Source organism: Sesamum indicum, linkage group LG6 (genome assembly GCF_000512975.1).
Source record: "Sesamum indicum cultivar Zhongzhi No. 13 linkage group LG6, S_indicum_v1.0, whole genome shotgun sequence".
NCBI lineage: Eukaryota > Viridiplantae > Streptophyta > Magnoliopsida > Lamiales > Pedaliaceae > Sesamum > Sesamum indicum.
The window spans coordinates 19,012,056-19,027,379 of record NC_026150.1 but is presented as its reverse complement, the minus strand read 5'-3'; the positions used below and the strand labels follow the sequence as shown (position 1 = coordinate 19,027,379).

Sequence of the window (15,324 nt, the reverse complement as noted above, 5' to 3'; positions counted from 1 at the left end):
GGGAGAGTTAGCTAGATCATGCTTAAATGTTCTAAGAACTTATTTGCTTTTGATGGCAGCGTTTATGGATAATAGAAAGTTGCTTTCTTAGCAACCATCTCTTTATAAAAGCAAGACAGCACCAGATTCCTCTACTGTTATCAAGAATTTCAAACTTAATGGCAATACATTAACACTTGAGGTATGCTCGAATACAATGAATTCTTGATTTTCCAGACAAAAGGACAATCCATGTACTAGAACATATGCCAAGAATCATTTTCTACAACCAGCAAAAGAAAATAGTTCTGACGTAGCTCAGTGCTTTGAATTTGAAGGAACCAAGTAAGCATCGTTCTAAATCTTACACGTAAACATATCGTGAACAGCAAAGTAAAGCCATAGGGCATCTCCTACAACGCCGACTTTGATGTTTTGAACCAGAAATCGTTCTGCAGATGCCTGGTTTGAGACAAAGAGGGCTGGAAGAATAACATATGATAGTAGAAAAAGTTGAAGTTGTAATACTTGGATCATACTCAGTGATCTAATTCTTTTTCATTCATATTTTGAACCAGAGATCCTTCTGCAGATGCGCGGTGTGAAGAAAAGAGGGCTGGAAGAAAAACATACCTTAATAGAAAAAGATGAAGTTGTAATATTTCTTAGATCATATACTGAGCTAATTCGATTTCTCAATAACCAAGGTTTTAACAGTATTAAGACATGAATCTCAGAGAATCAGTCCGCGTATGCATAATCAGAACACTTTTACTGTATGGTTACTGGAATTTCCTAAGTGAGAAGAGGTAACCCTCAAGATAAACCTTTCTTAATTAGTCAGTGGGACAGACAACATTGTCTTAATTAGACAAGGATAGTAATAAACCTTCTCTTAACATGGACAGTAACCTAAAAAAAATGACTATAAATAAACTCCAAACCTGTAGACAATCATGTAAACATCAGACACTCACTGATGGGGTGTCTTTGCACGAAGGAAAGACGTATATTTGAAGATCCATCGATGCTTTCCACTCAAACAATATGTACGCCACAGTGCCTTCCACAGTAAGCAGTTTTACTTTTAGAACTGCTATTTATCTGCTATCTTAGCACACTTGATCTTTCTTTTGTGTAGTTACAGTGAAAGAGGTCAAAACATTGAACGAGCTATATAGGAAACTGGGCAGCACTTTAGTCGATGATGGTTTCCTCAACAGAGTAATTCATCTCCCTATATATTTAAATTAGCGACTCAACAAACTGCAAGAGTCAAGATCATCTTACACAAACGCTCATTCATCAATTTACAGTTTTACTGATTATTTATACGAACTTGTTCTGAGCCTAGATTTTGGTTTCAGGAGGAGTTTAAGCTTGGATTGTTTAGGAATAGCAAGGAGAAGTCTCTTTTTGCCGATAGGGTCAGATAACCAGATTTCTTTCTTAAGTTTTAAGTCTGTCCCCTATGGCTCTGCTGTTTGGAACTACAACTCACAGTACTGGTTCTAATTCAGATGTTCGATATGTTCGATTCCAAACATGATGGAGTGATCGATTTCGGGGAGTTCGTCAGATCAATGAGTATATTCCACCCCGACACACCTCAAGAGGAGAAAGCCATTTGTATGCACACAAATCTCTCTGTATCTTACAACACATGATGAGGCATAAAACTTCCATACAAACATTTTGCTTCTGATATTACAGTTGCATTTAGATTATATGACATATGGCAGACTGGATTCATTGAGAAAGAAGAGGTACTCCGACCTTTTCTTGCTTACTCGTATGGTTGTTATGTTTCACCATTCTGCTATTAACCTATTTGGTTTAAGGTAAAGGAGATGATTGTAGAGTTTCTTAATGAGTCAAACCTAATCCTTTCTGATGACATTATTGAAGATATAATAGATAAGGTGTGGACTCTGAGAAACATTTTATATTTTTTGACATGTTATCGATGAACTAAAAATTGTCGTTTGCTTATGTAAAAGACTTTCGAGGAAGCTGATTCAGACAAAGACGGGATGATAGACATAGAAGAATGGAAAGACTTAGCAGTGCGGAGACCAACGCTGTTAAGGAACATGACAATTCCTTATTTGAAGTAATCTCTTTGATAAGAGCTAATTTTTTCACTCTAGATTGCTAACCTTTTGTTTCATACTGAGCAAATGTACAACACCCAAAGTGAAAACCAGAACTGAGCTTTAGAGTCTCATAGAAACTGGTTGATGTTACAGTATAAGAAGTTTCTTATCACCTAAGTTATTTGGATCAGTCTTGTCAAGTTATAGTATCAAGTCTAACTTCCAAAAAACACTAATGGAGTAAACATTTCATTTTGCAGGGACATGACAACATTTCCGAGTTTTACAATGAGAACAGAGAGAGAAGATGAGATCAATATTTAGTCTTTGATAGTGACAAACTAACTAGCCATCATATGAAATGTGAGAACTTCTTTCAACTGTTCAACGAGTGGATTATAGATGAAGCAATACTATACTAAGTGCTGAGTAGTCCATTTAGGATCTATATGTACACATTCTTTTCCAGCAGTGAGGTGTTAAGATTTTACCGTGTTTTTCCTTTTTCTTTTTCTTCTTTTTGTAGCTCACTATTTCGTTTTCTGAGATATCATTTCCTGCAAATTCATGGGGTAGCACATACTTGAATGCAGGCTAGACCAGACATTGTCTGCAAGAATTTCATTGACGGCATCCGTCGGATGAAATTGATCCCACCATATATGATTCGAAGCATTTCCACAAGCCATATCAGAAGAAATGCACATTATCCAACCCCTATACTTGCCTAAGCCACAGCATGCATCAGTCGTGACGTTGAACCCTGAAAATCGAGCATAAAATATAGCATGAAATGACATGAAACCTGGACATCTTGATTATAATGTGAAGACAAATCAAGATTCTCACCATAATGATCATGATTCTTTATTATGTCCATAGACCCTTCAAATGCATCGCAAAAAACTATGTTGGCTCCAGGGAGCTTGTGGTTGAGTTCCTCGACCATGAATCTCATATCAAAATTGAACTCCATTATCATGTTATTGATCATCTCCACACACTGCCCGTTGGGGCTATCATACAACCACAAGTAATAAGGGGCACATCCTATAGGGGCCAGTCCCATCACAACTATGTTTCTCACATTTGCATTGTACAGGTTCTGCATAATCAGTATAGGCTAAATATTTTTGTAATAATTTCAAAAGAAGAAATACATCATATAAACAGTTCTGACAGAAGAAGGCTGAGTCAAAAATATGCCAATGCAGAAGAGCAAAGTGAAGAGATATTGATCTTTATCACCTGAATCTCCTGCTTCATTGTCTGTGCTATGAATTGGTTGAAACTCCACGGCAGATACAGAGATTGCACACTGGATACGTTTCGGAGATAGTAGTGTATGTAGTCGTTGCTCCCTATTGAAATGTAGAATATGGAGTTTGAAATAAGATCAAAGGCTGCATTTTCACCCAGGCTGAGGATGAACATCTGAAATGTGTCCATAACCTGCTGAATTTGCTGAGTGAGGGAGATGTGTTGCCCCTGTATAAGATTTCGAAACAAGAGATAATGTTAGAGCACTATACAAATGAACTAATTTAGCAGTCTGAATAGAGAAGTGTTTATAGGCACCAGAATCTTGGTTTCCAGCTTTAGTCCACGGCAATAAAATGCCATCTAAAATCTGAGAAAACAGAAGAAAAAGAAGCTTTCCTGTGGAAAGGATACACTGATGAGGGCAATCATCTGACCAATTGAGTTACTAATTCCATCATTCTGTATGATCTTATGCAACATATTAAAAAGATCCGTAATGATTGTAGTATTTCTCTCAGAAGAGAACCATGGTGACTGAATCTTGTTCAATGCCTTATAAGACCGATTGATTTATTCAACAGACATCTAGAATTAACAATATGCAAGAAAGATCCAGTCGCGACTGCTTGATATTAGTAATAGCTTGAAGGCTGACATAGACAAGAAGTCCATAAAACAGATGTTGCAAGGAAATTCAGTACCAATTCAGAGCCACTGGAAAAGATGATCCCAGCACCAGCAGAAGCATAATTCACTCCTCGGATCATATCTTCAACAGAACCTGTCTGCCCCAGATAACTCGGCACAAATGGCAACCCAAGTCGCAATGCTGTTCAAAAGCCAAAATGCATACATGTATTCATAGGAGGGGAAAAATCAAGAACAGGAAAAATAACAAAGAAATACCAACCAAGACTGATTTTATCTAACCACCTAAAACATAAAAAACTAAAAGAGGTTCTACTTCTATTACACTCAACAACAACCAAATTACTTACACGAACTGTCTTTTCCCATTCAAATAATAACGAAAAACAAAATAAAGAATTACCAAGATAATCAACAGGGATTCTTCCATTGCAAAAGCGGCCAGTGGGCTGATGCGTATCGAAATCTCTACCGTAGGGAAGCCTATCAGCCCGGGCAAAAGTCCCGAGAAAATTATTTGTGCCGCAGTCGACAGACGAATCACCGACTACAAACAGTGCACGACGCAGAGAAGAAGAATTGCGTGGTGGAGGAGCTGCCGGTTCTGCTGGTGGGATTGCTATTGTGCCATTCCCATTACTCACGAGATCAGGATAGAGATTATTAATGATTTCTTGAGGGTAATCTAGGGCTATAATTGGGTCAAGAAACAAGATTGGGATGAGAAGTAACAAGGTTCTGATTGCAAAGAAGGAATCCATGAATGAGAGAGAGTTCTTGGATTGGCGGGCTATTGAGACTGTTGAAGTAAGGATGGAAACCCATAAATGCCCTTGGGGAAATGGATTGGATTGCCCTTTGAGAATGGAAAGAAAAATTACCAATGGGTATATTTTATTTTTGGTCTTATAAATCAGGTTAAAATTAATTTTGATTTATAAACATTTTAATTTTTACCCGATCATTAAACTTTGAGTTAAAATTAACGATGTCCGGGCAATTCTGATATAACAAGTCGTGCTGCCAAACATGGCCAGATCGTATTTCACGACATGAAAATAAAAATAGATTAAAAAATAATAAAAATAAATCAAAATCGTAATAGTTTAAAAAGATCATAAACTTTAATAAAAATTCTAAATCGAATCGAGATTTATGTCTTTTTTCAGTCTATAAAACTTGGAGGATAACTTGGGAGAATGCTTGTTTTGGTGTTTTAAATATCTATTGTTTGTTATTTTCTTTAATTATTTTATTAATTTTTAAATACTTGTTTTTACACTTTGTTATCTTTTTGTTTTTGTATCAATATACTATTTTAATTTTGTAAATTTTGCACTTTGTCGTATATGACAACTTTATGTCGATTCATTTTGCCAAAAAAGCACCATATATAGTGTATAATTCAAAAACATCACATCATATTGCCCTTAAATATCTCATATGCACTGTATTTGATATCGACAGAAATATGGATAAAAAAAAAAGTTTAAAAATGGTAAAGTGCAAATTTCGCAAAGTTAGATTAGTTCACAAAAAAAAAAGAATGAAAAAATAGATTACAAAATATAAAAATAGGTATAATTTGAATGACTAAATTTAATTTACCATAAATTATAATGTATTTTTATTTTAATTAATATACACAATATATATTATATTTTAAATAAAATAAATAATATCATATTTGTACACGTAATATACATATATATATATATTAAATAAAATAGAAAATACAAAACATCCTATTGAATCCTAACAAGCCTAACAGCTACAGTGATTCTTAGAATTTACGTCATCCATATGATTCGAACATTATATCGATTCAAATCAAATTTCAATGTTACTAAAACTAGATAATTCATCATTATATATAAAGTACTATTATGAATTGAATTTTTTCTTAATTTGGAAGATAATTACACCATTCTCTTTTAAAAATTCTAATTATACATAAATTTTATGTTATTTAAAAAATTGCATCTGATATTTTTAAAATTTACTTTCGTTTAACAAATAAGTTTATCCGTTACTTAAAATTCACCAAATTTGTTGATACTAACAAAAGAATCAGATGAAAATACAAATTTCCCTCCAATTGATTTATTACTAATTATTACATGTCGTATAAAATTTTTTATGACCAAACTATCATTATACATTTTCAAATATTAATGCATGTGAGTAGGTATATCTTCATCATGATAAGAGTAGTTTAGTTAGAAAAGATTTATTTAACTTGTAATAAGTTAATCGAGGTAAATATTGATTTTTGTTCAATATATTTGTCAATATTATTAATTCAATGAATTTTGACTAAAGAAAAACCTATTTATTAGACAAAAATAAACTTTAAAATCACTAAATATAACTTTTTAAATTATTCTATACTTTGATTACACTTTCCAATCCTGAAATTTGGTATAATTACACGTAATCACTTAATGGTTTAGAAAATTACATTTAACACCCCTAAAATTTGGTTTCTCTAACAAATAAATCCTGTATTAATTAAAATTATCGAAATTGCTAATATTAACAAAAAAAAATCAGAAAAAATTTATATTTACTCCAAATTGACTTATTACTGATATTTTATAGGTTAAATAAATATTTTATGATCAAATTACTCTCATACTCTTCACGAGTTAACGTATGTAAGGAGGTATATTTTTACTGTTATAAGGGTAATTTAATTCTAAAAGTTTATTTGACCTGTAAGTCAGTAATAAATTAATCGATTGTAAATATTAATTTTTTTGTTAATACCACAAAATTCAATAAATTTTAACTAATAAAAAAACTTTATTGTTAGACAGAAACATATTTTAAAAATATTAAATATAATTTTTTAAATTATAAAAAATTTACTTATTATTGCATAAAAAAATTTAATGGGAGGTGGTAATTATCCCTAATTTGAACCACGAGAAAGAAAGAATAAAAGTGCTGCAAACTGATTTGGGGGGCGGTGGTGCAAATAATAATATAGTGACAACGTACGTTCACTTTGTTCGAGGCGGAAGGAAATGTGAATGATAGGAGCACTGAACTGCTGCTACTTTAGTCTTAATCCATAAGCAAACATCTCCGCAGCAAGACAAAAACAACTGCACTCCCACTCTCTCGCGCCAGTCACCGCCGCTGACAGTGGGAGTAGGAGTAGGAGTAGCAGCCAACTGTTCATACATACATCTCTAGCCTCTCCAACAAACAATTCCAAATAGCGAAAGCCATTGAGGGTGTCGATTTTCCCTCGCAAGATCATGAAAGGCCTTTGGTCACAACAGTTCCCCCCTACTGACAGTCCGCCGCCGGCGACGCCTCTTACTCGCTACGAACGGTGCCTCATCTGCCCGTCATGTAACACATCGACTTGCCGCCTCTTGACCTCCTCCACTACAGGAAACCCCGGACGCCAGTTCTACACATGCCCCGCGGGGGATGTCAGTCCCGCTGATTCTCGATCTTTGCTTCACTTGTCAATTTCTTTTTGAATTGATTTTTGTGGGTTTTTTTCTTTATGTGGGTTTATTCCTTTATGGTTGGCTGATTTTTCTTTATTCTCTAAATTTTGATTTCTGGGATGTTATAATTTAGCACAAATTCTTCAAGTGGGCGGACGAGGTGAAACCCGACGAGCTCATTAACGTGCCGTATTGTGGGGGTTGTATGGCGGGTGTTTGCCGGGTTCGCAGGGAGATCAGGGGACCCAATGCGGGTAGGATCTTGTTCATGTGCAGAGTAAAGGAGGTAGAATTTCTTATCAATATATATATATATATATGTATATATATATATTATTAATTTTTCTGGGTCTTACAAGATGTTCTTTTTGCTGATTATCAAATGGTTGGTGTGCGATTAGTTCTTTGTTTTTGTGACCCCTTTTGGCATTTGTGAAGATGTTGACTTTCTTCATTAAAATCTCTGGACGATCTTAAATTTTGATCATACATTGTTCAAAAATGACATGGGCAGGCGGGCTCTTAATATTCAAAGTCTACCTAAAGTTTCATAAAATGTTTCAAAGTTACCATTCAGCGCCGTAGTATTCTTGGCTAAAAATAGCCTATATTACTAACTAGAGTCTGAATGCACTTAGCTGAACTGGCTTGTCCAATGTTTGAGTAGGCTTTGATTTAAACTAAATATTGTATTATAAGAGAGAAAGAGATTAAATTAATGAATGTGTTTAGATTCTGTACAGAACCAATATTTGGAGAAGCTGCATGCCTTCAGGAACGCAGTGTTGTTATATGTACTACAGAGTGTTTTTCACGTCTTACTGATGCTCTATCTAAAACATCTGCAGGGAGAAGGATCTTGTGGCTATAGAGTTTGGCAAGACGAGCTAGAAACGTCAGCAAACGCCCAAGCAGACGAAAGGAGAACTTCATGTCAATCAACTTTGACAAACTGCGATGATACGCTCCCCGTGAATGATGATTTGGCGGAGGGAAGCAGGGAAAACGATCTCGAGTCCACTGTAATCTTGAGTCAAACTGGCCCCACATCTATGACAAACTGTAATAATAATGGCCCTGCAACTATGACCGACTACAATGACTCTGGCCCTGCGGGAAACAGCAATTACACTAGCCTTGCGGATGACGAGTCTCCTGTGATTCACAATTTACGGGATCTCGAGTGTGTTGGAGTAACATCCGAGACAACTAATGAATCTTCAAGAAAGCCTCCCAAAAGATCCCGATATGGAGATTTAAAAGGTGATGAATATTCTTTCAGCTTTCTGGTTGAGTGCGTTGTGCATGCTTTAGGAAAAATTGGAAATAACATCCTAGCTTTTCATGTGGCATCTTGAGAAAAATACCAAGCATGAAACACACTGTTGGTGCTAGATTTATGCCCTAAGACTACTTTGAAAGTGTTTCTTTTCGTTTTACGTCTCTATTTGCAGTTGTCACAAATTAGATTATCACAATTAGGGTACCTCCTATGGGTAGTTACTCGAATTTTGTTCTTATGTATTTTCTTCTCGCACCGTATTCCTTTAATGGAATTTTCTTGCAGCTCGGGGTTCGTCAATTTCTGCTCACCCTCTCATGTTGAGCCTGGGAGTGAACTCTGAATCAATTAAACCTTGTTGGATGGCAGCTGCAATCCGTAAAAATTTGAGTGCTCAACTAAAGGGTTGGTGGGGAAGGCTTGTTTTCCATCCAAGGCCCTGCTTGATGACACATTCACCGAGACCATTCACCTGCTGTAAGTGGGAATGCGTCTCCTTGTTTCGGGTTCTCTTTTCTTCTGTGTCATCTAAGCATCCAACTCTCGGCCTTATCTAGATGTTCGTATGGTTGGGAAAAGGATAATATCTACAGTTGCACCCTGAAGTTCCCTTTTCTTCTCCCACTTATGTGGTTCCTGAGATTCCTTCAGAAAACCAAAGCTTTGAGAAAGTGGAATCAAAACTAGTTGATATTCTGGTCGGGTTATCAATGACATTTGACTTGTTTGTCGACTTTCATATTTCATGAATTATTCATGTTCTATCCTTAATTTCCTTCTTGCTCTCTGTTTTCCAGGCATTACCTCCCCATTGGACTCCACTTTTGTGGTGCAAGACAAAATTCCAGTAAATTCTGGTGCTTCAACCATCCCAACGATGAATCTTCCAAGAATTGCAAGCTGCAGCAAGAGTCTCTTTACTTCATGCCATAATGCTCAACTCTCCGGCATAAAACCTTTTTGTGTTAGTGTTAATTCACCATCATGCAGTGAGCCTTTATGTGACATCAGATTTCAAAATGTTATGTCAAAATCAATCTCAGAGGCTTTTGGTCAGGCTGCTGAGCACCTTCAAAATGAACTCCTTACCCATCTGGAGACTATGGACGTCAAAGACCACGAAGCCATGCGTCAGGCAGCAGAAGCTACATTTGCTGCTCTAGATCGTTTGCTCTTCGACCATCAAGATTTCAAGGCCCGTGCCAATGAGCTCATTCATTGTGCAACATTATTGGCTAACATCGAAGAATCTATGCCCAGAAACAATTCTTATCAGAAGTTAGTTGATCAGTGTTCTAGCGAGAGAATGAGACTGGACGAGATAAACTCTTTTCATGCTAAAGCAGTCGATACCATGACCGACAACAAGAAGCGCCTAAAAGTTCTGCAAGAAGAAATTTCATCTACCATGGATTGGATTTTCCAGATTGAGGCCGAACTGTCAAGTTGTGAGATCGAGATGCTAAAAATGGAGCACGAACTGGATGAAATATCCAAAAACAAGGAGGTTTTGGAGGGGAAATTTCTGATTGCATCTAAGGCGTTGGAGGAGTCCCAAAAGCTCCGTCAACTAAAAGAAGCTGAGTGGAATGCTGCTAAGGCCACGTATGACAGGGCAAGAATGTTGCTCCGAGGATAACGTAGAACCAAGTAATAACATCCAGATCTTGATTTGCATGTCTGTAATATGTACTTCTATCTTGGTTCCTTTTGTGAATTTTTGAGGAAGGTAGGATGCAATATGCATGCTAATCTGCTGAGCTTTGCATTGCTCTGTGTTGCTTGTAAATATAACATCATTGAAGGCAAGCTCTTATTGTACAGGCAACTCTTACATGGTCTATTCAAGTGGAATGTAAACTGAATTTTGAAATTCTTTTTCAATTTAAACAGTTCAAAAACAGAAATTGTAAAACAAAATTGTTGTTTTGAACTTAAATTTCAATAATAAGCTGATAACGGCTTATTTTAAAGCTTGCAAACACCCTCTTGAAACATTGCCAACTTCTATCAGTTTCAGACCATTTACAAAAAAGAAAAAAGCTTCTAGCAGTTTTCCTGCTTCTCAGCAAATTGCACACGGCCTTTATAAGTCCCATAACTGTCCCAACCAAGACACAACTACACTCTAAGACAAAAACAAATAGACAGGCAATCCAAGAAAATATCCTCTTTCCACTCAAACACTTCTCTTCACCTAATCCCATCTTCAGGTCTCCACTATTTCCCCTCTTTATCTTCACACACTGAATTTTAGCTACAGATCAAGGTCTATTGAGTACTTCTAATGCTCTACAATTAGAAAGATCACAGTTCAAGATCAGATCAAGAAATGGGCAAGTCCCATCCCTCCCACCCCCCGTCCACCGGCCGCCCAAACTTCGCCTCATGCATCGTCGCCGCCATTTCCCTCATTTTCCTACTTATCATACCCTTTGTCCTCTACTTCACAATTTTCAAACCCAAGGACCCAAAGCTCTCCGTCAACGCCGTCCAACTTCCCGCTTTCTCCGTCGCCAACTCCACCATCAACTTCACATTCTCCCAATACGTCACCGTCAACAACCCCAACCGCGCCGTTTTCACCCACTACGACAGCTCGCTCCAGCTCCTCTACGCCGGGAACCAGGTCGGATTCATGTTCATACCCGCCGGTAAGATCGGTCCCGGAAAGACCCAGTACATGGCCGCCACATTCTCAGTTAAGTCCTTCCCCCTGTCGTTTTCCGGCCAGCCCCCGAGCCCGGGGCCCGCCCCTTCAGATGGGCTTGGCGGGTTCCGCGTCGGACCCAGCATGGAGATCGAATCCAGACTGGAGATGGTGGGTCGGGTTCGGGTTCTGCATTTCCTTTCGCACCATGTGGAGGCGACGGCGGATTGTAGGGTGGCCGTCGCCGTCAGTGATGGATCTGTTTTGGGCCTTCACTGTTAGTTAATTTGTACTCTTTTGTAGCCCTTTCTTTCGTTAATTTGAAAACATGTGCTGATCAAGAAAAGTGTATAATATTGTTTTTCTTTTTTTCACTTCAGAAACTTTGGAATAATTTAATGTTGTTTTAGATCTTTGATTAGTCAATTAGTTGATTGATTTGTTTCTAATTTATCTTTAGGATAATTACAATTCCTCTTTTTTTAAGTTTGGGGTAATTATCCATAAACCTCATATAATTTGAAAAATTATATTTATCAATGTTGAAATTTGTTTCAATTTAACAAATAAATTCTTCTGTTAGTTTAAGTTTATTAAATTTGTTGACGTTAGCAAAAAAATATAAAAAAAATTTATATTTATCTCAATTGATTTATTACAGATTAAATATTTTTTTATTGATCAAATTATCATCATACATCTTCACAGTTATAAAAATAGTTTACTCCAAAAAAATTATTTGACCTGCAATAAGTAAGTGACAAGTTAATCGAGAGTAAATATTAATTTTATTCAGTTTTTTTTAATATTAACAAGTTCAATAAATTTTGACTAATGGGAGATTTATTTATTAGATGAAAATAAACATTAGAAGTGCTAGAAGTAATTTCTCAAATCACAGGAACTTTACGTATAATTATACCAAACCTCAAGGAAGAGGAGTGTAATTATGCATATAAGATATTATGTTTTTGGTACATTTTAGAAAAAATGTGTATATAAAATTTATAAAAAAATTATATTTTACCTTTCGAACTATATATATATATATTTTGCACTTTCCCACATTGTTCATTTTTATTTTGCACATCTAAAATACACGAATCTAAAACTTATCCATTTCAGACAACTCTTTTATATGAAATATCATCAAAAAGTGATTACATGTTGGATCAATCTACCAGTAGTGAGTCTGATAAAATATAATTTATAATTAACTATTATAAAAAATCCTGGGTTTAAAAAATCCTTGTACAAACTAATATTGCAAAACAAAAGATATTATTTAATAATTACATATCTAAAAGGAAACAATAAAAAAACACTAAAATCAGAAAATAATATTTGGCTCAGGGACCAAACCTAGTAGAGGGGAGCCCAAAACTACCAAATGGCGGGCAACCTCTTACAATTGTATGACCTACACCAGAAAGACCTCGTCCACAAAGGATCACTCAGTTTTTCATTAAGAAAAACGTTTGCGAAGAACTTTTAATCGAAAGTAAGGAAAAGTAGATAAAAGTTTTTGTTCGATTGTAGAGAAAACCAAAAGGAAGGAGGGAGAGGCGAGGAGACGACAGAAAATTGGGCTTAGGGTTTGATTTACATAAGAAGAGAGAACCTTTTAATTTGAAAAAATCAGGTTGGGGTGAGGAGTGGGCCAGGAGATGTGCTTGGGCCAAGCCATCCAGTAATATTCTTGCTTTTTATTTTTTTTCTCTAATTATATAATTATATGTTTCATCCCTATTGAACTTTATCCTTCAAACTTTTCTTTGACCATAGTTTTTATATAATCTAGATTTACGTATTATTCTAGATAATTCGTTGGTAGCCGAAAATTCATCAAGAAATTAGGAGAGTTTTAAAACTTTGACTTCAGGACACGGTTTCTTCCAATGCGACTTTTTTGTCTTTGCAGCAGAGTCTGGGCGCTGGTCCTATCAAAGAGGATTGATATGTCCGGATTAGAGGTTGAAAAAGTGGGGTTTGGGGTCTTATGCCGAGTTGGGAAAGCAAATACTGATTTTCTATTTGTACTCGTTCACTTTCAAAAGCGCCAGAGAAAGACATTTATAAAGAAACCAAAGCGACGAACTTACCGAATTCCACGACTTCGCCAGCCAAGCATTATGTTCCAACACCGGCCAACTCCCATTCGATTCGAACCGGAAGAGGAGCCGCAACAGACCAATTAATAATAAAACATATTTATAAAAACTAATTATTATAATAAATAAATAATTTAAATTTAACATAATTAAAATTAAGTACACACATGCAACATCCCACCACCTACTAGTAAGAAAAGAAATAATTATATTTACACTTTCTGATCTATTGTTTATTTATATAAAAAATTTATATAGTTTGTGTAATAATAAAATCATCTATAATAAAAGTAAGTGCAGTTTGTGTAACGAAATTAAAGTTTCTGCGTGGTGTATATTGTAAAATCGTAAAATACAAAAATAGTTTGTATAAATGCTATTGACGTTTCTGATGAATGAATGTGTAAATGTCAAAAAATGAGTGATTTATATAAGTAAATCATATATTAGGAGTGTAGATATAATTATCCCCAAAATGAATGTGGGCTGGGCTTTGGTCTTCTTCCTCCGCCAATTTTGCAAATTAAGGGGCGAAATGAGTTTTCTATAAATTGAGGGACGAAAATGTAGAAAACAGAAAAATATCGGGGCAAGTGCAATTTTCAATTTGTAGTAGATTGTTTTCCAGCCACAGAATTCGCTTCGATACTTATCCTCACGGTCACTGCATTACCAATGGTTAAAAAAAGATGGCAAAAGTTACTCTAGCAATGCAGCTGCTGCCCCTCTCAAACCCCAGAGGTAAATGTAAATTGATTCCAGCATCGTTTTACGAATTCGGTAATTTTGTTATTTCTGGGCCTATCTTTTTACCACATTTCATCCCACTGTAATTCTTTCGGGTTCAAAATCTCCCGACTCCTGGAATATCCCAATTTTTATTTGGTTTCTTTCATTGTAGTTTTATTTTCTGAGGGAGATCATAGATATTTATGGAAATTGTGCGAGACAATCAGTGAGCGCAAACCCTAAATTTAACAATGATTCGGGTCGAAATTAGCGAGTTCCTAAGATGATCTCACTGCAGGTCTAACTCTTCCTAGATCAGATTTCGGATTCCCTGAGAATAAAACACGAATCATGAGCTCGTTGGGCACGTCCCCGACAATGACCCTCCGACGCTCAAGTTAGGTTGATCGAGAGAAATGTATTCGATCTAAGAGTTCGAGCTCAATTAATGCACAACAGTTACCTCATTTATGGCGTATCGGAGTTTATTTATAGAGCACAGTTGGACATCAAGTACTAGGCCATGTGGCCTTATCCTACCGGCTCACGTTCTGATCGAGCGGCTGTCATTGTCCGGGTCTTCAATCAGTCTGTGCGACCCGGGTCGGGTCCTCCGCGACCCGCCTGTTATAAAAGGCGCGAATTTTGATCGCGAAATGACTGTAATGCCCTTAATGAAGGGTAATTCGATTTTTTTGCAGGGGTGACGTGTGTATACCCATCAAACAAAGAAATTTGAGGAACTGAGCTGACAATAAGAAGGTAGCAGCATTCCAATGTTGTAGGAACACTTGCTTTGTCGGTTTTGGCTAGTTCTTGTTTTTCCATTTTGCAGCTGCTGCTTGCAGTTTTTGTGGTCGGGGCAAAGCCCCAAGAGCGCCCAAGAACTGTTATTGAACTGGGTCTTTTTCAGTTGCCCGATTTTGTGTTCCAAGAATTGTAATACAATTTAAGGGTGTGTTTGTGTATACCTATAAAGATATGCAGTTACCATATTCATAAGTTGCATTAATTTACCATCGTTCAGTTACCGCTAAACTTATTAAAAATTCAAGTGTGGATGCATCAAAGCTAGTCACTGTAATTGTATACCATGGAT

The 15,324-nt window shown here is 36.2% G+C and overlaps 4 protein-coding genes across 7 annotated transcripts; 3 read left to right on the top strand and 1 right to left on the bottom strand.

The window, feature by feature from the left end:
- On the top strand, positions 128–2,471 carry LOC105165108 (calcineurin B-like protein 7). 3 transcript variants are annotated; one of them, XM_011083985.2, is made up of 8 exons: positions 128–1,028; positions 1,121–1,203; positions 1,347–1,406; positions 1,500–1,608; positions 1,693–1,745; positions 1,827–1,901; positions 1,980–2,092; positions 2,336–2,471. In XM_011083985.2, exons 1-8 carry the CDS (start codon positions 959–961, stop codon positions 2,397–2,399), a joined length of 627 nt encoding a protein of 208 aa, XP_011082287.1. In that variant the 5' UTR covers positions 128–958; the 3' UTR covers positions 2,400–2,471. The 3 variants fall into 3 exon arrangements, with proteins under 3 accessions (XP_011082287.1, XP_011082288.1, XP_011082286.1); XM_011083984.2 differs by having other exon boundaries at positions 129–1,028; positions 1,821–1,901; XM_011083986.2 differs by lacking the exon at positions 1,827–1,901.
- LOC105165109 (GDSL esterase/lipase 7) lies at positions 2,146–4,798 on the bottom strand. Its single transcript, XM_011083987.2, has 5 exons — positions 4,390–4,798; positions 4,040–4,167; positions 3,324–3,563; positions 2,925–3,180; positions 2,146–2,838 (listed from the first exon to the last, which is right to left on the bottom strand). The coding sequence occupies exons 1-5, from the start codon at positions 4,745–4,747 to the stop codon at positions 2,606–2,608; spliced, it is 1,215 nt and encodes a 404-aa protein (XP_011082289.1). The 5' UTR covers positions 4,748–4,798; the 3' UTR covers positions 2,146–2,605.
- LOC105165107 lies at positions 6,979–10,556 on the top strand. Of its 2 annotated transcripts, XM_011083981.2 has the most exons (5): positions 6,979–7,432; positions 7,587–7,739; positions 8,302–8,716; positions 9,021–9,212; positions 9,533–10,556. In XM_011083981.2, exons 1-5 carry the CDS (start codon positions 7,253–7,255, stop codon positions 10,372–10,374), a joined length of 1,782 nt encoding a protein of 593 aa, XP_011082283.1. In that variant the 5' UTR covers positions 6,979–7,252; the 3' UTR covers positions 10,375–10,556. The 2 variants fall into 2 exon arrangements, with proteins under 2 accessions (XP_011082283.1, XP_011082284.1); XM_011083982.2 differs by lacking the exon at positions 9,021–9,212.
- Positions 10,671–11,811, top strand: LOC105165106. The gene has a single exon (XM_011083980.2). It carries the CDS (start codon positions 11,068–11,070, stop codon positions 11,665–11,667), a length of 600 nt encoding a protein of 199 aa, XP_011082282.1. The 5' UTR covers positions 10,671–11,067; the 3' UTR covers positions 11,668–11,811.

Excerpts from the sequence above, each read along its gene's own strand:
- LOC105165108 (XM_011083984.2), top strand. The coding sequence starts at position 959 with ATGGGGTGTCTTTGCACGAAGGAAAGACGTATATTTGAAGATCCATCG. Across the intron at positions 1,204-1,346 it reads ATGATGGTTTCCTCAACAGA|GAGGAGTTTAAGCTTGGATT; the intron begins GTAATTCATCTC and ends TTTTGGTTTCAG. Across the intron at positions 2,093-2,335 it reads ATGACAATTCCTTATTTGAA|GGACATGACAACATTTCCGA; the intron begins GTAATCTCTTTG and ends TTCATTTTGCAG.
- LOC105165109 (XM_011083987.2), bottom strand. The coding sequence starts at position 4,747 with ATGGATTCCTTCTTTGCAATCAGAACCTTGTTACTTCTCATCCCAATC. Across the intron at positions 4,168-4,389 it reads AATCCCTGTTGATTATCTTG|CATTGCGACTTGGGTTGCCA; the intron begins GTAATTCTTTAT and ends GCTTTTGAACAG. Across the intron at positions 3,181-3,323 it reads CAATGAAGCAGGAGATTCAG|AACCTGTACAATGCAAATGT; the intron begins GTGATAAAGATC and ends CTGATTATGCAG.
- LOC105165107 (XM_011083981.2), top strand. The coding sequence starts at position 7,253 with ATGAAAGGCCTTTGGTCACAACAGTTCCCCCCTACTGACAGTCCGCCG. Across the intron at positions 7,740-8,301 it reads TCATGTGCAGAGTAAAGGAG|GGAGAAGGATCTTGTGGCTA; the intron begins GTAGAATTTCTT and ends AAACATCTGCAG. Across the intron at positions 9,213-9,532 it reads ACCGAGACCATTCACCTGCT|GCATTACCTCCCCATTGGAC; the intron begins GTAAGTGGGAAT and ends TCTGTTTTCCAG.
- LOC105165106 (XM_011083980.2), top strand. The coding sequence starts at position 11,068 with ATGGGCAAGTCCCATCCCTCCCACCCCCCGTCCACCGGCCGCCCAAAC.